This window comes from Macaca fascicularis, chromosome 4 (genome assembly GCF_037993035.2).
Source record: "Macaca fascicularis isolate 582-1 chromosome 4, T2T-MFA8v1.1".
In the NCBI taxonomy this organism is placed as follows: domain Eukaryota; kingdom Metazoa; phylum Chordata; class Mammalia; order Primates; family Cercopithecidae; genus Macaca; species Macaca fascicularis.
Genome location: NC_088378.1, coordinates 157,561,806 through 157,581,938, shown reverse-complemented (window position 1 = coordinate 157,581,938; position 20,133 = coordinate 157,561,806). Strand labels below are relative to the sequence as shown.

At 44.8% G+C, this 20,133-nt stretch overlaps 1 protein-coding gene across 8 annotated transcripts in view; it reads left to right on the top strand.

Annotated features, from left to right (window-relative positions):
* JARID2 (jumonji and AT-rich interaction domain containing 2) overlaps positions 1 to 20,133 on the top strand; it is a 282,076-nt gene that overhangs the window by 127,429 nt on the left and 134,514 nt on the right. For 7 of the 8 annotated variants that reach the window (XM_074038828.1, XM_074038831.1, XM_045389954.2 and 4 more), the window contains one exon: positions 3,262 to 3,397. The exons of the other annotated variant lie outside the window; for it this stretch is intronic. In XM_074038828.1, the coding sequence (XP_073894929.1) occupies positions 3,262 to 3,397 (136 nt within the window). The remainder of the gene's footprint in view (positions 1 to 3,261; positions 3,398 to 20,133) is intronic. 8 annotated transcript variants of the gene reach the window in all.

Here is a 20,133-nt window from a genome sequence, read left to right as displayed (position 1 = left end):
CTATTTGGAATTATTACCTACTGGTCTATCTCTTGTGAACAGCACAGAGTCAACGCATCTGCTAGATTTGTGTCTTGCATCAGCATTGAGGGAGCAGGTGACAAGTCTCAACCAGCACTGTAGATTACAAAAGAACGCTTGTGTGTTGTGTGTGTTTTAAGTTTGAATTTTAATGTGTAGCATTTGAAACCCCATAATCTGTGTCATGGATTTGCTTCTCCTGTATTTAAAATACTTTCTAGGTGTAATGAAGCTGCTTATGTCAGTAACTGAACCTTAAATGCACTTCCTTTGCTGCAGTTTTCATCTCACATGGTTTATGTTTTAATTAGACATTAGTTGTAGGGGAATAATTCTCTCAACTGGAGCCTGAAGTCAGGGTGAAGGCACCAGCCTGCACAGGATGCAATAAATCGCCATGAGAGTTTTACATTGAAAGCTATTTTGGGGCCTTGTAATTTATAAACTGTGTATATGTAGGAAATAATAGTTTATCATCTCACGTCATTGTTTGTTGTGGAGATTCGAACAATGAGAGTAGGAACCTGATGGTGATGAAGAGAATTCTGTCTGACAGCCTTTATGAATAGACTGAGGCTGTTGAAGAGGTAGATTTCAGCCTAATAAGCATTAACTCCTCCTGCAGTTAACACTATCATTCAGTTGCAGCTAATGTATTAGGAGAGCTTTCTTGCAAACCCAAGGGAGTTGCTGTAAAGATTAATTCAGCTACATCTTGCTTTTCATGTGTTGTGGTGTCAAGCCAGGTGTTTTACTTAGGTTGGTTATTTGGGTTCCTGCATTTTTCTGGTTTTTAAGCATTTGATTGGGAGGGTCTCCAGTGACCTACACTCAGTAACAGGTTAGAAATTGTGTTTCTGTTGTTAGGTTGAGGCAAGGTTTACTGGGTTCTCTTAGCCTTCATGTCTGAACCCTGACCCCTACCCTGGTCTGTGGATGTCTTGCTGTCATGGGGAAAACAGTTCCTTCTTTTAGAGGCACTGCCCAGCAATCGGAAATCTCAGCCTGGCAGGCATCTGTGAGTGAAGGATGTCAAGGAGAAGGTGGAAATCCTAGTTCTCTTAGGCCTTTCTTCCTCTTGCTGTAGAAGATGGAGAATTACTCTCATTCTAGGAAATCCTTGAAGCTTAATGAAAGTGCAGCTTAAGTTATTTAGGGCTTAGAGTCTCTATGTGGTTGGATTTCTAAAACGAAGTTTGTATTTATGCAGAGTATAGGAATGTAAGTGCTGGAGGAGACCTCAGATCATTTAGACTTCTCATTGAATCCCATGAAAGTTTTCCCTGATCCTTCAGTGTTAGGGAGGAAAAACCAATTCTTTGGTATAAACCAGTAAAACAGCATCAGACTGCCCATGAGATATTTGGCCTTCTCCTTGAACAAAGGGAACCTGAATATCCAAAATACCCAAAATCATGATTTTACCTGGGATATTAATGTTTTTATTATAATAATAATTATTATTTTTAGACAGAGTTTTGCTCTGTCTCCCAGGCTGGAGTGCAGTGGCATGATCTCAGCTCACTGCAACCTCCGCCTCCTGGGTTCAAGCAATTCTCCTGCCTCAGCCTCCCGAGTAGCTGGGACTACAGGTGTGCACCACCACTCCCAGCTAATTTTTGTAGTTTTTTAGTAGAGACAGGGTTTCACCATGTTGACCAGGATGGTCTCAATCTCTTGACCTTGTGCTCCGTCCGCCTTGGCACTCCCAAAGTGCTGGGATTGCAGGCGTCAGCCACTGCGCCTCACCGTTTTTCTTATTCTTCTAAGGCCGAAAGTATCAGTGCTCAAATGCTTTCTTTCCTTTCCTTTCCTTTTCCTTTCCCTTTCCCTTTTCCTTTTCCCTTGTCTTGTCTTTTCCTTTTCCTTTCCTTTCCTTTTCTTTTTTTTTTTTTTTTTTTTGAGACTGAGTCTTGTTGTGTCACCCAGGCTGGAGTGCAGTGGCACGATCTCAGCTCACTGCCACCTTTCTGTCTAGGTTCAAGTAGTTCTCCTGCCTCAGCCTCCTAAATAGCTGGGATTACAGGCGCATGCCAACACGCCCGGCTAGTTTTTGTATTTTTAGTAGAGATGGGATTTCACCATGTTAGGCTAGTCTCGAACTGACCTCGTGATCTGCCCATCTTGGCCCCTAAAAGTGCTGGGATTACAGGCGTGAGTTACGGCGCCTGGCCTGCTTTCATTTCTAAAATGAACTTTTATAAAATGCTTAAGTCTTTGATGTAGGTGTGTGAATGTAAGTGCTTCTTAGATTAACAGTGTACGGATAGCTACAGAAGAGAACCTCTCAATATCCTTAGCCATGTGAATCATCATCTATTAATAAGAACTGTAATGACTTAATCTTGCTGGTTCTTTAAACATGTATCTCTTCCCATTTACCTTGCTTTAGTGACTGTTGTCAACCATGTCTGTCTTTCCACCTCTTGCTCTGCCTCAAGTCCCTGTATAATTTTTTCTTCCCTCTTTAGTGCTGTCTTTCTTTATATCTTTATGACTGGAATTGCTGGAATAGTCTCTGGGCTAGCTATTCGTTTTTGGTCATCTCTGCATTCATACTGTTAATTCTTAAGAACTTGTATTTGATCTGGAGCAACAGACATGAGGTTGCCAGTTTGAAATGAGGCCTTCAAGATCTGTCATTAATGTGTACATTGCCTCCTTCTGCACTAATCTCTCCTTTTATTTGGGATTCTTTTACTTAAGTGGCCAATGCGGATGCAGTTCCACATCTTCTGACTGGACTGTAAATTTCTTGAGTGCACGGCACCTGTATCTGCTATATCCTTTGAACTCCCAAGGGAGACAGCAACATTTTTAAGAATTCCGTACATATTTGTATTGCAGTGTACGTTCTGGCATTGCTCACTTTATAAAACTCAAGTAAAATGATTCATTATCCTTCTAGTTGTGGGTATAACAACACCTTTTTCTGAACTTTGTCAGAAATATAAAACTATTACTAGTTGATGAACATATTTGGGTTTGGGACGTATAAAGAAGTGAGATGGTTGTGTGTTGCTTTCATTCTTTTTAACAGCCTGTGGTTTCACTTTTGTTCGAGGCCTATTCAGAAAGGTCATTGTCCCTTTACCTTAAGGGTGTAATTCTGACCTTCAGAACTGGGTCGTGGTCACACAGTACTTGTTTGGCAATTCCTTTACAATAAAGTTTATTTTGACTCTGAATATTGGCTTGCTTTCTATTCAGTAACTCATCTCTTTTCTTATGTTTCTCCAGGATGACAGTGATGGGATTCCGTGGTCAGAAGAACGGGTGGTACGTAAAGTCCTTTATTTGTCTCTGAAGGAGTTCAAGAATGCCCAGAAGAGGCAGCATGGGGAAGGCCTTGCTGGGAGCCTGAAAACTGTGAATGGTGAGTTGACTCTTGGAATAGCTCGTTGGAATGTGCGATATCTCTGGACATGGACTTGGTTCTGAATTGGATGTGTTCTGGCAGCTTGTGCTTCCTAGTCTAGGCACCTAAGGGCAGTCTGTGGGCTAGGTGAATCCGCACTCCGGACATACTGTTGGGTTTATGGACTTATTTTTATGTTCCGCATTATATAGTGGACGAAATACCTTAGTCTGTTCTGTAGGTCCTGTCTTGCTGGTTTTTCTATATGTATATGTCTTTCCACACTGGTATGTGAGCAGAACTCTTTGATGATCTTGCTGAAATGTGGAGTCTTTAGTTCTTGTTCCCGGGTTGTATAGGAAATAGCCTAAATCTTTCTGTCTACTGCTTTTCCTGCTCTCTGGCTCAACAGCTTTCTCATCCCTTCTTCCTTCCTTGTTGGGCAGGTTCCTGCAGTGGGACAGCTTTGCATACCTCTAGAAGTGTGCTTCTTCCTGTATGGTTATCACATGACTCCTTGATTCCTGAAAAGAAACTTGCTCCTGTCTGAGTTTGTTCTCATGTCTGTTTTGAACAGGGTTCGTAGGGTACAGATGAAGTCATCCAACAAAAAGTATCTGCGGACAAACATTTGCTTGTAGTTTACTATTTTATTTCAAGGGAATGCAGTGACATTCTGTAACCTTCTTGTGCACTTCTCAGGATTACAGTTAAAGTGAATGAATTGACCATGTTTTGGTTTATGCTTCCTTGGGGGCAGGGAGATGAGAAAGAGCAGGTTCTGTTCTTTTTTGAGAGCTGTGGCTCTGGTCTTAGGAGAGTCATCACACATGGGGTATTTGACAGTTTGTCAGGGTGCAGAAGGACAGGTTCCCCATGGCTTCCAGTTTTCCCCCACCACTTTAGTTGTAAGGTGAGTTGTCTGGCAGCCTCCTGTTGGAACTAGTGCTCACAGGCACTAGAGCACAACAGCACCTGTTTGCTGCTCTGTTTCTGTGGGGCCATGGCAGAATTTCCTGAGATGACGAACTCCACCATTCACCCTAGTTGTGCTGTCTCCTTCCACTGTTGCGTGACTTGAAACAAGAGGCTCTGTCCACCCTCCCGGGTTTTCTTTCTTATGGGTGACTTGCCTTTGGAGGTCAACCATTAAGGCCATAGTGGCTCAGTCATGTGTGCGTCCCTCAACAAATCTCAGCCAATATGTATGGGAAAGGCCTATTTTGAGTATTAACATTTGCAGAAACAAAATAAGTTGTGGAATCTATTGCCATAGCATCCAATTTAGACCCTCATAGCTGCTTTCCTAAAAGACACTCTGCCTTGTTATGTGGGTCTTCAGCAGATAAGAACCCTAGCCATTCGTTGCTTGTAATACAGCAAACTAAAAACCTTGTGTCCAGTTGGAGAACATTAGATGTTATGTATATATATAGAGTTCGTGTTTATTGTCATTGATTCACGTTGAATGTAGCTTCTTGCTTGATTAAATGTGGGGGGTTGGGTATGACAGAGAATATCACTTAATCCTAGAGTTTAGACTGGAGCAATGACTGCTCTGCTGTTAGATTGTATGGTTGTGATGCTTTCACAGTACTGTTCAGGAGTGGTGTAATGCCCTAGTGTTTCTTGGAATTGCCAACAGTGGAAATAAAAACATCCATATTTTCTTAACTGGGCAACACCAGCTTTTAGAACAAGAGGTTAGCCAGATGTCCGGGATTTAATAAAGGTAGAATTTGAGTAAATAACAAAAACTAAAATTTGTCATTCCAGAAGCAACCAGTGCTGTCAGCCAGTTGGCCAAATGTACGTTTAGCTCTGGCATTGTCGAGGGCTTTATGATACTGGCGAGAAAATCTAAGTTGGCAAAGTTGCCCCCATTGGAATCACTGAAGTCTTTTTATTTATTCTGGCACCACCTTCATAAAGGAAGGTTAGTTTTTGTCATGGTGGCACATGCCTCTAGTCCCAGCTAGTCAAGAGGCTGAGATAGGAGGATCACTTGAACCCAGGAGGTCAAGGCTGAATTGAATTATGTTCACACCACTGTATTCCGGCCTGGGCAACAGAGCAAGACTTTCTCTTACAAAATCATTATTTTGAAGGCAGCCACCATGTTAAACAGAGTGTGCTTTCTTATTTTGGGGTGCTACTTGGGATCACAGGAAACCAGAATTGGTATCATGGGAAGAGCTCCTCTTCTGTAGGTGTTTTGGGAGCATGATCCAGGGAAAGCTCAAATAGTAGGGAGCAACCAAGACTTTTGGGCTGGTGAGGTTGGGAGTAGGGGTTGTTGTAACTGCAAGCTGTGTTGTGCATATGTATATATGGACATGTGTGTCTTTGTGTGTATATGCATGTATGTATATGCATGCTCTGCTGAAAAATCCCTTTAGTTTGAATGGATACTTTATCTATAGTCAGCCATCACTCATGTTCTATCCCATAGAAACACTTCCTAAATGTGAAATGAAACCAGAGGATAGGTTAGTGGGAGTGGAAGCAGGGTGTATTAGTTTGTTTTCATACTGCTGATAAAGACATACTCGAGATTGGGAAGAAAAAGAGGTTTAATTGGACTCACACTTCCACATGACTGGGGAGGCCTCAGAATCATGGAGGGAGGTGAAAGGCACCTCTTACATGGCGGCGGCAAGAGAAAATGAGGAAGAGGTAAAAGAGGAAACCCCTGATCAACCCATCAGGGTTGTGAGACTTATTCACTATCATGAGAATAGCACGGGAAAGGCCAGCCGTCATGATTCAATTCCCTCCTCCTGGGTCCCTCCCACAACATGTGGGAATTCTGGGAGATACAATTCAAGTTGAGATTTGGGTGGGGACACAGCCAAACCGTATCACAGGGGATGAACTATAATGGTGGTGGTTTTTTTGTGAGACAGAATCTCCCTGTCGCCCAGGCTGGAGTGTAATGGTGTGATCTCAGCTCACCGCAACCTCCACCTCCCTGGTTCAAGTGATTCTCCTGCCTCAGCCTCCCAAGTAGCTGGGGTTACAGGCATGCACCACCATGCCTGGCTAATTTTTTGTATCTTTAGTAGAGATGGGGTTTTACCATGTTGGCCAGGCTAGTCTCGAACTCCTGACCTTGTGATCTGCTTGCTCTGGCCTCCCGAAGTGTTGGGATTACAGGCGTGAGCCACTGCTCCTGAGCCAGGATGGATAAGTCCATGCAAGATGTATGTCCTCTCCTCTCCCCTCCCCTCTCCTTTCTTTTTTTGAGACGGAGTCTCACTCTGTTGCCAGGCTGGAGTGCAGTGGTGCTATCTCTGCTCACTGCAACCTCTGCCTCCGGGTTCAAGTGATTTTCCTGCCCCAGCCTCCCGAGTAGCTGGGGTTACAGACATGCGCCACCATGCCCCGCTAATTTTTTTTTGTATTTTTAGTAGAGGCGGGGTTTCACTGTGTTGACCAGGAGGGTCTCCATTCCCTTGATCCACCCGCCTCAGCCTCCCGTAGTGCTGGGATTACAGGGGTGAGCCACCCTGTCCGGCCCTCAATTTTTAATTTTTGTTTTTATTTGGTTAGTTCCCACCCCGTAAGATTGCTTTTCAGATATCAAAATTTGTCCACTGGTTCGTTCATTTTTAATTGTCACAGAAATTTGTCTGGTGGTAGAGTTTCACATTGTGCAGTCCAGAGCCATTGCTAGGAGGTGACATATGATGCTGTCCAAGCAAGTGTGAGAACATGTGCCTTAACCCCAGAGAGGGGTGGGTGGTGGTGAGAGCTTCTGCTTCTGTGTCCTCTTTCATGCTTTTGAGCTTGGGGACAGTGACATGCTTCTGAGAGCCCTGGTGCTTCCATCTATAAACTGAAAGACCCATCTACCTATGGGACCTTTATGACTGTTAGATGTAGTAGTGACTTTCTTAAAGTCAAACAGGTATTTACTTCATAGCAGCAGAATTGGAATTGCAGCTCAAGTCCTGTAAGTTTGAATCCAGTACTTTTTTGCAAGACAGAATGCATGGAAACTACATTGGATCTTTGCAACAGGAATATTGAAAAGATGTTTTGTTTTTTCCCGTTTCCAGTTTTAAACAGCATTGTTTCTGTATCTTTGATTATTGGAAAATATAATTGGATGATTGGAGGCTTTCCTGGGAAAAATCATTTGTTTTTACCATAATATTTAAAAATAACAGCAGAATGGATTTTATAGAATTTTTATCTAATTTGAGAATAAAACACACATGACATCTCTTGAATCATTGGCATCCTGGCGTGATGAACAAGCAGCCCTTTGCCCTTAATTTGTGTGAAGGGGGTCGGGTATCTGATGCCTGGGAACAGTGTGTGAACACTGCAGCTTGTATCTGAGCAGGTGAGCCCAGCCGTCCTGGTTCTGCAGGTCTGTGAGTAGTAATAACCCAAGCAGACATAAGATAGTGGAGACACCTCATTTTTCATGTCATAAAATTCATGTTTGCTATCAGTCTTGTTTTTGTGGTTTTACAGTGAGAAGGAATGAATTTTTTTGGGGGGGGCCCTACTATTGGTAGGATATGTGAGTTTTGAACAGCCTCATGAGTTTTCTGTGTAGCAACTGATGCCATCATTACAGCTTGTTGGTTGTTGCTGGGCTTAAGCGTGAGATGGTAAGATGTGCTGATTGTGAGCCTTCTGTCTACTTTCTGTTGTAGATAATGCCACTTTTCACGGATGTAATAAATTGACAATAGCTTTGGAAAGGACTGGCAGAGGCTGAGACCTTGGCCACTCTTTGAGGGCCCTTGGCCTGCTGGGGCTGAAATTAGGAACATTTAAATAATAACATGCTACACAAATAATGAGTACACATAATTACACAGTCAGAGAGGGGAGCTATTAGCTGTATTTGAATTTCATTTGCTTCCTATAAATGTCATCTCAGATCAAGTCCTTTGGCCAGCAAAACACTCTTGATGAGATTTAAGGGACCCTGGATTCATTTCCTTAAACTTACCCTGGGCAGTAGTTGTGATGGTTAACCTACATTGAATTCTTACTACTTACCAGTTATTGTTCTAGTACTTTAGCTGTATTTTACTCATACAATCTTCAGAACAAGTAATTTTATAGATGAGGAAACTAGATACTAAGAGTGGATTAACAATTTGCCTACACAGCTATTAAGTGGAAGCGTCAGGATATAAGACCAGGCTTTTTAGATCAGAGCTCCCACGCTTTCTGGATTAGAGCTCCCAAGCTTGTAGCCACCCCTTAGATAAGGAGAAGTAATTTTGGATCCTTTCATAAAGATAGCATTCCAAAAATAAGAATTTGTAGGAAGACTTTACTTTTTTAAGTAGCTATTTCTTTGGAAGGAGGTACGTGGAATTTTTATTTCATTTTATTTTTTTGTCGCGGGCTGGGCAGGGGATGGAGTCTTGCTCTGTTGTCCAGGCTGGAGTGTAATGGTGCAATCTCACTGCACCCTCGGCCTCCTGGGTTCAAGAGATTCTCCCGCCACAGTCTCCTTGGTAGCTGGGATTACAGGGATGTGCCACCATGCCTGGATAACTTTTGTATTTTAGTAGAGATAGGGTTTTGCCATGTTGACCAGGCTGGTCTCAAACCCCTGACCTCGGGTGATCTGTCCGCCTTGGTCTCCCAAAGTGCTGGGATTACAGGCATGAGCCACCATGCCTGGCCGTCAGTAAGTGGAATTTTTTATTGGGAAAAAGAACCTTGGAAGGCATGGTAAGTATTTATTAACCATTTTTCTGGGCTTTATTTATGATTTGTAATTGAATTGATAGAGAGTATCAAAAAATGTAGATGGCAAATTGGTTTACTCCTCTCTTCAGTCAGACACACGGATACATCCATTAGTTTCCATTTCCTTGCTTAGAGTTCTGTGTTTTTAATACTGTTGTCATTGGGGCTGGCTGGAACTCACTGGAGGAATGGTGCATGGATGTTCTGGCAACATCTGCCAATTTGTAGCCAAGGACCAGTATTGGAGGCAGAGATGTAGGACATTCTGTAGTCAACACCCCCTAGGCCCCCTTCAAGAAATATAATTTTGAGCTCTTTTCAGAATCTTTTCAGTCATTTCCAAAGATTCTTGATGTGTGTGGAATGAAATGTGGGCCCAACTGTGAATTCATTGTTCACAAAATATTTTCACACAAGTCATAAAAACGTATTTGTGAGTCAAAATAAAAAAATGTCAGGCCACATGGTCTGATTTATGTAAGTTTATTTATGGGCCATATTTGAAATGAGTGGGGTATAAAGTGACTTTCGCTCTACTAAGGGGGACACCTGTCCCTTCTGTTTTTGCTGGAGACTTTCAGGTCTAGCTGTCCTAGAGATGGTTATCATTATCATTTATTATTATTATTATTCTTTTCTTCTGAAGAAAGTGGCTTATGGGCCAGGCGTGGTGGCTCACGCCTGTAATCCCAGCACTTTGGGAGGCTGAGGCGGGCAGAACACGAGGTCAGGAGATCGAGACCATCCTGGCTAACACGGCGAAACCCCGTCTCTACTAAAAGTACCAAAAAAAATTTTTAGCTGGGCGTGGTGGCAGTCACCTGTAGTCCCAGCTACTCGGGAGGCTGAGGCAGGAGAATAGCATGAACCCGGGAGGCAGAGCTTGCAGTGTGTGCACTCCAGCCTCGGCGACAGATCGAGACTCCGACTCAAAAAGAAAGTGGCTTATGCTTCAGCTTTACCGAAGTGTTGATGTCTGTGTGCTAGTCTCCTCCTCTGCAAGCTGTAGGGAGACCAGCTGCAGCTTCAGTTTTCTCTAACACTCCTGTGTCTTGGCTTCCAGGCTTTTTTCTTTCCTTCTTTTCTGTCCCCTCATGTGAGGACACACTCTGTGTGAAAGAAAGCTGAGTGAAATGAAGGACTTCCAAGTTGTTGAACTTACTTTGTTTACAAAGCAAGCTACGTTTGTTGTGGAAAGGCAAGGCGCAAAGGCTTGGGCTCTTTGTCTTTCAGCTGCTTTTTTTGATGTAGTGATGTGGGTGGGGCATTTCTCAGATTTTCATTTTGTAAGTGTTGGAGTTTTTGTTATGTGGGAGGCATTGTGGGTATAAAAACTGAGCTCAAGTTGCTTATTTTGGTCGAGTTCTAATACCTTATTTCATCCCTTCTAAGATGTGATAGTGTGATGCACCATTATGTTATGTATCAGTAAGCAAGAACAAAACAGTGCTTCCAATTATGAATGTGGGGCATCTTAATTATGAGATGCATGTTTTAACATGAGAAAAATAGGTGCAACTTAAAAATCTGTGAAGCAGGATGAAATACTGTAGGATAAATGCTTTAACAACCAAATGGGGCTGGGTGCCATGGCTCACGCCTGTAATCCTAGCACTTTGGGAGGCGGAGGTGGGCGGATCATGAGCCTGGCCGACATGTGAAACCCCGTCTCCACTAAAAATACAAAAATTAGCCAGGCATGGTGGCGCACGCCTGTAGTCCCAGCTACTCGGGAGGCTGAAGCAGGAGAATTGCTGGAACCCGGGAGGCAGAGGTTGTGGTGAGCCAAGGTTGGGCCACTGCACTCCAGCCTGGGCAGCAGAGTGAGACTTTCTCTCTCAAAAACAAAAAAACCAAAACAGGTGTATGGGTGAGTGCAGGAGGCTAGCAGAGAGGCAGATGATGTCAGAGGCATAGTTCTAAGATACAGGAAAAGTTTCATATCCATGAGCCTTGCAAAGGGGCCTTGAAAGATGCGAGAGTTTTCTGAGCAAGAGCTTGGGGTGGGCAGGGGTCAGCAAATATTTGACTGGACTATTTGGTGTCATAATCTAGTGGGACAAATGGCTGCAATGGTCGGTTTCTGTGGCCAAGTCACTTGTACTGGTCTGACGACAAAGGAGTGGTGCAAAATTAAGGACTGCTAGAGCAGGAAGAGCCTTTTTAGAGGCATATAGGTCAAACTCATCATTTTACAGATGAGGAATTTTGAGCCTTGATGAGAAGCTTAACTGGAAGGAATGGATCATGCTGAAGCCTGATTGGAACCAGAAATCCAATTTAAGTGACAGTGAGGCGCCACGCTTCCTAGTAGGCATGGCTGCTTGCACGCATTTCCTGGAGCGTTAAGAATGGAGGTGCCTGAGGAGGTTAATGTGCTCCTCTTTCGGGTCACTTTGTGCTTGACACCCCCTGCCCCTCTTATTCTCGCAGCCCGCCTCCTTTGTCAGTTCTGTGAGCTGAGCTCTGTTTCCCTGATTACATCATCATTCCCATAAAATCCTGGACGGCTTTAGGAGAGACACAGCACTCAGGTAGTGTCACCTGGTAGTGGAGTCTGTATGTGTAGGGCTATAGGGCGGAGGAGGTGGTGTGTGTAGGGAGATAGAAGGGAGGGAGAGCAATCTGAGCTCGAGTTGGGCCTATTTGCTACAACCTTTTTGCTTGTGTCAGCTTTTATAGAAGTTCAGTTTCAAAGAAGTGAGGAAGGCAAATGGATGGAAATTTGTTGTAGTGTAGAATTTTTTTTTTCTTCCTTTGAAAGAGGGTCTTGCATGTTGCCCAGGCTGGCCTCAAACCCCTGGGCTTAAACAGTCTTCCCACCTCACCTTCTGAGACTCTGGGACTACTTCATGTATCATCATGCCCAGCTTGGGATTTTTTTTTTTTTTCTCCTGAAGTTCCTTCTTTAAGAGTCTCTCTAGTTTCTTTGTGGGTGAAATTAATCACCCCCCCGTTCATGACATCACACTGGAAATTATCCCTCCTTTCTTCATCATTTACCTCTCTTTACTGGTTTCTTCCCACCATTGTAGAAACATGTTCTTATTTTTCCCATAATAAAGTAAAGCCTCCCTTGTTCTTGCATCTCCTGCCTGCTCTATCCTTCTCTTAGTTTATAGCAAAATCCCCCATAAGAAAATGTCTAAAGAGTTTGTCTCCATGCCCTTCTATTTATATTCATATTAATATCTTCGAGCCTTCCTTTGCTATTCACCTTTGAACCCCTCACGTTGGGCCACGTCAAGGTCCGTAATGATTGCCCAAGCCACATTTCCATTATTCTGGGCTGTAATTGCCCATTCAGTGGCATTTACCATGATTGAACATCTCGTGAACACCACCTGCCTGCTTGACTGCTGCATTTTGATTTTATTATTTTATTTTTTTAGATGGAGTTTTGCTCTTGTTGTCCAGGCTGGAGTGCAATGGCATGACCTTGGCTCACTGCACCCTCTGCCTCTCAGGTTCAAGCGATTCTCCTGCCTCAGTGTCCTGAGTAGCTGGGATTGCAGGCATGCGCCATGACACCCGGCTAATTTTGTATTTTTAGTAGAGATGGAGTTTCTCTGTGTTGGTAAGGCTGGTCTAGAACTCCTGACCTCAGGTGATCTGGTCGCCTTGGCCTCCCAAAGTGCTGGGATTATAGGTGTGAGCCACCGCGCCCGACCAATTTTTTTTTTTTTTTTTTAATATTTTAGAGATAGGATTTCCTTTTGTGGGCCAGGCCTGAGTGCGCTGGCTCGACCACAGCTCATTGCAGCCTCAACTCTCCGTCTCATGCTTTAGCCCCCTGAGTAGCTTGGACCACAGGTGGGTGCCACCACGCCTGGCTAATTTTTAAATTATTTGTAGAGATGGGGTCTCCCTGTGTTGCCCGTGGTGATCTTGAACTCCTGATCACCTTAGTTGATCCTCCCAAAGTCCTGAGATTACAGCTCACCGTGCCTGGCCCACTTCGATTTTTTTTTTTTTTTTGATAGGCCGCATGAAGTTAAGATGTCCCAAAGCCAACTATCTGTGAGGTCTCTCATCTGCTTCTGTTCTCTGCTTGCCCCTTCTTCCCTTTTTCAATAAATGGCAGTTACTTGGTTCTAGTTGCAGTGGCCAAAACCTTGGAGTCATCTGTTACTTGTTTTTTCAGAGTTTTGCATTTAGCTTTAGCTAACCTGTTTTACTATTTATTTATTTTGAGACAGCGTCTTGCTCTGTTGCCTAGGCTGGAGTGCAGTGGGGGTTATCACAGCTCACTGCAGCCTGGGCTCCTTCCCCCTTTAACATGTCCTCCCCCCGAACTCAAGTTGCTGGGACTACAGGCGTGTGCCATCATGTCCACCAAATAGACATTGTGTTGCCTAGGCTGGTCTCGAACGCCTGGGCTTAAGTGATCCTCTTCCCTGCCTTGGCCTCCCAAAGTGTTAGAATTACAGGTGTGAGCCACTGCACCAGTCCTTAGTTAACCTGTTTGAAACTCACAGCACCTTTTGATTCTGAACTTGCGCTACTGCTCCTGTTCCACGCTGTCATACTTTCTAGCTTAGGTTACGTTGCAGCCTCCCTGTGCTCTGTCAGCTTCTGCCTTTGTATTCCTCCAGGCATCAGCCAGCATAAACCTTTAAAAATGTAAATTAGGCTGTGCTATGCTCTGTTCTGATTCTGGCATATCTGCCTATCCTCTTAATGTGAAAGCTAAATGTCCTCATGGCTGGCCACTTGATGGGGCCCCCATATCACTCTGTTCTCATTGTCTCTGTCTGTCTCTCTGCCTCACCCACTCCAGTCTTCCTGGTATTTTAAATTGACGAAGCATACTCTGTTTAGCTCTCGCTGATCCTTCTGTTGAGAATTCTCTCCCTTCCGGTATCTATGTGACTTGATCTCTCTGTACGTTTCAGGTTCCCCTTCAAGTGCCCCCATACTCCGGAATGTTCCTTGAAAATCATCATAAAAAGGGTACCTGCCTCTCTTACTCCTTAGCGCTTTACCTTATGAAGTCTGTCTGTACAGCGTTTCTCACTGCCTGACATTGTAGTGCTGTGAGGGAGGGGTGTGTGCATATGTTTATTCCTGTCTAGCCACATTCGATTGTAAGCTCTTTGAGAGGAAAACTTATTTTATTTGTGTCGACTGCTGGTCTGTTCCCTGTGCCTGGGATCTCCGAAGTCTGTGTTGTGTGAATGAGCATGCAAACGGCTCAGTGGCCCACCTGGACGCCACCCACGTCTCTACTGTCCCCTTTCCAGCACCTCTTGTTGCCATGCTGTGGATGTGCCACTCTCTGTTCAGGGGACTGAGAGTCTGCCAACTGGGACTCCAGATTTCGTTTTAGAAATGCTCACACCGTGACACCCTAGGCTCCCAGATGTCAGCTTATCTTATTTTCCCCATTGCCAGAGGGAAATGTGCATTCATAATTGTGTGATGTTGTGTCCAGAATTGGTGGGTTCTTGGTCTCGCTGACTTCAAGAATGAAGCCGCGGACCCTCGCAGTGAGTGTTATGGTTCTTAAAGATGGTGTGTGGAGTTTGTTCCTTCAGATGTTCAGATGTGTCCAGAGTTTATTCCTTCTGGTGGGTTCGTGGTCTCGCTGACTTCAGGAGTGAAGATGCAGACCTTCGCATTGAGTGTTACAGCTCTTAAAGGTGGCGCGTCTGGAGTTGTTCATTCCTTCCGCTGGATTCATGGTTTTGCCGGCTTCAGGAGTGAAGCTGCAGACCATTGCAGTGAGTGTTACAGCTCATAAAGGCAGTGCAGACCCAAAGAGTGAGCAGCGGCAAGAAGTGAAAGAACAAAGCTTCCACAGCATGGAAGGGGACCTGACCTGGTTGCCACTGCTGGCTCAGGTGGCCTGCTTTTATTCCCTTATTTGGCCCCTCCCATATCCTGCTGATTGGTCCATTTTACAGAGAGCTGATTGGGCTGTTTTGGCAGAGTGCTGATTGGTGCGTTTACAATCCTTTAGCTAGACACAGAGTGCTGATTGGTGTGTTTACAATCCTTTAGACAGAAAAGTTCTTCAAGTCCCCACCTGATTAGCTAGACACAGAGCGCTTATTGGTGCATTTACAAACCTTTAGCTAGACACAGAGTAGTGATTGGTGCGTTTACAATCCTTTAGGTAGAAAAGTTCTGCAAGTCCCCACCCGTCCCAGAAGCCCAGCTGGCTTCACCTCTCTCACTGGCACTCGCTGCAGGACTTTGCGGCACCTAGCCTGGGCACTCTGGCAGCCAGAGGGAGCTGGCCCGTGGTCACCAGGAACCCGAGCTGGCCAGTGAGCGTCAGGCACAGTCCCAGCTCCCGCCGTGCCTGTCTCCTCACAGTTCCCCGTGAGCAGAGGAAGTGAGCAGAGGGAGTCAGCTCTGGCCTCAGCCAGCCCCAGAGAGGGGCCCTCATAGCACATCGGCGGGCTGAAAGGCTCTTCGGTGGCCAGAGCAGACGCCAAGGCCGAGGAGGCACCGATAGTGAGCGAGGCCTGCTAGCACGTTGTCACCTCAGTATGTCTCACAGTCATAGAGATTCTTGGAATAGGATCAGCCTTGTATCCTTTCTTTCTGAACCACATTCGTTGCATCCCTAATTAGGTACAAGGTATGTTGCTTGGTAGTTTAAATTAGAATTGGGCATTTAAGAAAAAGTTAAAAAAAATTGTGTCTCAACTCTCAATTGATTTTTGTACTTTCACTAATATTTTTGGGGTTAATTTAATGGGCCTCAGGTGTTAAGCAGCTTGTACAAGGCCACGTAGTAGAGAAGTGGTCAAATCAGGGTGGACTTTTGACTCCATATATCTATCTCTCCCTCTCCCCCTCCCTCTCCCTCTCCCTCTCCCTCTCCCTCTCCCTCTCCCTCTCCCTCTCCCTCTCCCTCTTCCCTCCCCCTCTCCCTCTCCCTCTCCCTTCCCCCTCTCCCTCTCCTCTCCCCTCCCCTCCCCCTTCTTCTCTCCTTCTCCCTCCCTTCTTCTCTCCTTCTCCCTCCCTTCTTCTCTCCTTATTCCCTCCCTCTTCTTCTCTCCTTCTCCTCCTCCTTCTCCCTCTCCCTCTCCCTGTCCTTCTCCCCCTGTCTCCCTCTCTCTATTTCTGTGTGTGTGGGTGTGTGTGTATGTGTGTGTGTTTAAACTGAGGAAAGCCTGTGAAACCACATATCTCGAGTGTATCTTGTGACAAGTGTACACATATAACCGAGCGAGCAGCACTCCAGCTGACTGGTAGGTAGAGTACCTTCCTATCACCCTGAAACGGTTCCTCCTTCTCCCTTCAGTACAGTTGACATGTTTGTTTGTTTATTTAGAGACAGAGTCTTGGTCTGCCACGCAGGCTGAAGTGTGGTATAACCTCAAGATCCTGGCCTCAGGTGATCCTCCCTCCTCCTGGCATTACAGGCGTGAGCCACTTCGCCTGGCCACTTGAGTTCTTTAAATGTATTTGCTCATTTTGGAGTTTGTCAACACCACTGTCTCTATTTTTAAGAGCTGTTATGCTTATCGATGGGTTTATGCTGTTTGTCCGGAATGTGCTGGGTGTCTGAAAGTGTTGGGCTGAAACTGCCTGAAGGCCAGAGGCCCATGTGCGTCCCCTTAGCAGCTCCAGAAGTGGCTCATGTAGGCACAGTGTTTGAATAAGAACCCTGCGATTAGAAAGATGGTGACATTCTCAGAGTCAGACTCTCTCTTAAACCGGCATCATTGTTTTTGTCCTGAACTGTTGTGTAAAGCTGGAGCAGATGGGCTTTGGAGCAGGCTTCATTCTGTCTGTCTTCAGTGTCACCTTTCTCATGTGGCACGTTAGCCACCACTGTTTTTAATCTGTGAATATTCGGAATACTCAGCCTGGGTGTGTATAAAATTAATACTTAGAAATTCTGGAACTAGGGTCGCAGACTTGGCTTTTTTCCCCAGGGGTACTCTATAGAGACATCCATAGTCTTTTGCTGGTGCAGTGTCTTTAGTTAGATTGAATGCCGTGGGGAGCCCATGATCTCCTTGTCGCCCTTGAGAATGCACAGACAGTGCCTGTGGTGGGATAGGATTACTAATCATATTTTTTTGGCTGTGGTGGAAGTCTGTAGATCAGTCAACTCAGGCTGCCATAATAAGTTACCTTAGACGGGGCCCGCTGTCTGATTTCTCACAGTTCTGGAGCCCTTAAGTCCAAGATGAAGGTGCTGGCCAGCTGGGTTCCTGTTGAGTGCCCTCTTCTTGGCTGGTTCCTCTGAGTCTTCCTCCACATGCGAGGACAGCAGCCCTCTCAGGTCAGAGCCCTGTGCCCCCATGACCTCATTTAACCTTGGTCACCTCCTCATGGACCTTAGGGGTAGAGGTTCAACAGAAGACTTTGTGGGGAGCATATTACAGTCTCTGCAGGCCTTGGAGATGGTGACAGTTTTATTCCATTCTAACTGTAGATGAAGTTAACCTCCATGTTAATCTGCAGCGTATTTTCTTTTTTGCTTGTGTGATACTAGAATATTTGGAAACCTTACAGTTGTTTGACCTTTGAGAAGGCTGGCTGGAGTGACTGCTTTTGAGAGGGGGATGGTGGTTGTGATGGCCCTGGAAGGATGTTTCTGTTGTCATAGATTATTTGGGGAAGCATTGTGGAATTATTTGAGGACTTTTGAGGTTGAGGGAATCCTATTTGTTAAACGGTAATTCATCTTATCTGCCTATTGTGACTCCCAGCCATTTTTTATTCTTGACGTGTAATAGAAAGGAAAGACCCTGCAGGGTCACCATATAGGGCTTCCTACAGCCAGAGGTGACTTGTTTGTGAATAGGATTTATTAATGTTCTTTCTTGTAAAGTGATATTGTCCCCTGCTAGAGAAAGACCTCATGCGTTTTCTAAATCTTTGAATTCTGTGATATGTGTATTTAAGTAGCTTTAATTACTATCAGATTTATTGTAATGGACTAGGGTAGTTTTGCTGTGCTTGTGAATGTCTTAGATCTGATTTCCCTCAAATTTAGAGGGCCCTTTACTTAGCTTTTGGAAATAACCTGTTATTACTAGAGCCACGTTAAATGTTTAGAGTCCTGTATGGTATATCTTTAAAAGCCAGAAGAGTGATTACTAGATATGCTTTTGGGAAATTACCCTACAGTCCATAAATCCCTTAATTTACAATTTGATTTTTAAGCTCACCTGCTGCCAAATCTCATCTATCCTTCTAGCTTCCTCTTTAGGCTTTAAGATGTTTCTGTAGAGTCCGAGATTTAGCTTCTTCATAATTTCTTTCCCAAGGATCATAAAAACAGTACAGGTCTGCCTTTCAAGGAGGTGTGGGGATGAGGAGAGAAACATGAGCTATTTTATAATCTTGGACCTGCCTATTGGGAGAACATTTGCCAGTGACATCCCATCTTTGATTATAAATTGGCAAGGCCAAACCTGTACCCTGCCATTGACATCCAAGGAGAGCTGTCTCTTGTGTTTCAGGGTAACTCATGCCCTGCCTGCCTTCAGACCCCATGGCTTCTCTCCCTGACCTGTTACTAGTGTTCTTGCCTCATTTATGCTTTGAAGCTAATGGCTGGTTCAGCTCTTTCTGTATACAGGTTGTCTTCCTGTGTGATCTGCCCTGCCCTTGTCATCTGGGTAATCCTTAAATGAGTCCCTATTTTCTTTTTGCAGATAGGTGGGTGCTTGGTCATGCTTGGTACTGCCATCTTGGTGACGGGAAAGGCCATGTGCACTGAGGCTCCCAGGCTGGCTTCTGACGGTCTCTGAAGTGGTTGTCTCCTTTTAGCTTTCCATGGCTTTCAAAGTTATGCTGCCATCTAATACATGAAGGCAGTCCAAGGTCTACCATTTGCAATCATTTATTTAACTGTCTTTTATAGTTAATCAATTTATTTAACTATGTGTTTTTATTTTTTCTGTTGCCCAGGCTGTAGTGCAGTGACGCGATCTCAGCTCACTGCAGCTTGCGCGCACCACTGCCAGCAATCCTCCCACCTCAGCCTTCTGAGTGGATGGGACTGCAGGCACGTGTCACCACGCCTGGCTGATTTTTAAATGTTTTGGTAGAGATGGGGTGCCACTATATTGCCCAGGCTGGAACCCTGTTATTTTTGATAGTCTCCTTCCGTCCCATGTGATTGGGGTTTTCACCGAGGGACCCATGCTTTTGAATGCATATCTGAAAAATAGCATCTTGCCCCCTTCTAGAGTGAATTTAGAACAATGAATCTAGACTGATCTGTTCGCTAGGGGCTCCCCCAGCAGTGTACCCTCCTTGAGATGACTTTGTTCCTAGTGTCATTTGAAAGGGCCTTCCAGTTTGCTCAGTTGGAAAGTGTTACAGAGTTTTAAAGGGTGAGCTGGAAGGCTCTCAGCTGGCACTTTCTGAATCCCTCTGAGGAAAATGTTGGCAAACTCTCCACTCTGCCTGAACTCTTTTTATAAATGGAGAAGCCAGGAGTTGGGAAACCACCACACAAAGTGAGGTCGAACCCTCTGCGGAAACGTGTCATTATCTTAGTTAAGACAGTGGACTATTTTATGGTACTATGATGGTATGGACCCCCTCCCACCCTTTGATGTGTTGATGTTTCAGAAAGCCCTTCAGTTCATCTTCCTGCTACCAAAAATAGAAGTGTGTAGGGCAGCAATTTACAGTGTATTTCTGTTTTTAACTGGAGAGCCTTTTTTTTCCCCACGAGATGCACATGGCTTTTAGTTTCCTTCTTTGACAACTTAAATGAAGAAGGCAGTGCTTGAGTGCTTTATTCAACAGGTGTCCCACCTTCTAAGGAAAGTCGACTTTTTTCACTCCCGTCTCCTCCCCTTCCGTATTTCAGAGAACAAGTTTCCACGGTAAGGAGGAGGAGCTTGCCATTGATTTCTTCTCATGTTTGTTGCCATCTGTCTCACTTGCGTTTCAGTCTGACGAGAAACCCAAGGTGAATGTGCCATGGAGCTCAAGAGGTTTCCATGCTCCTGAGCTGTCTGACTGCAGAGCCTGTAGCCACTTCTGCCTAGTCCCCAGAGAAGCCTGGAGATGGAGAAGAACCCAACAGAGCATGTTGG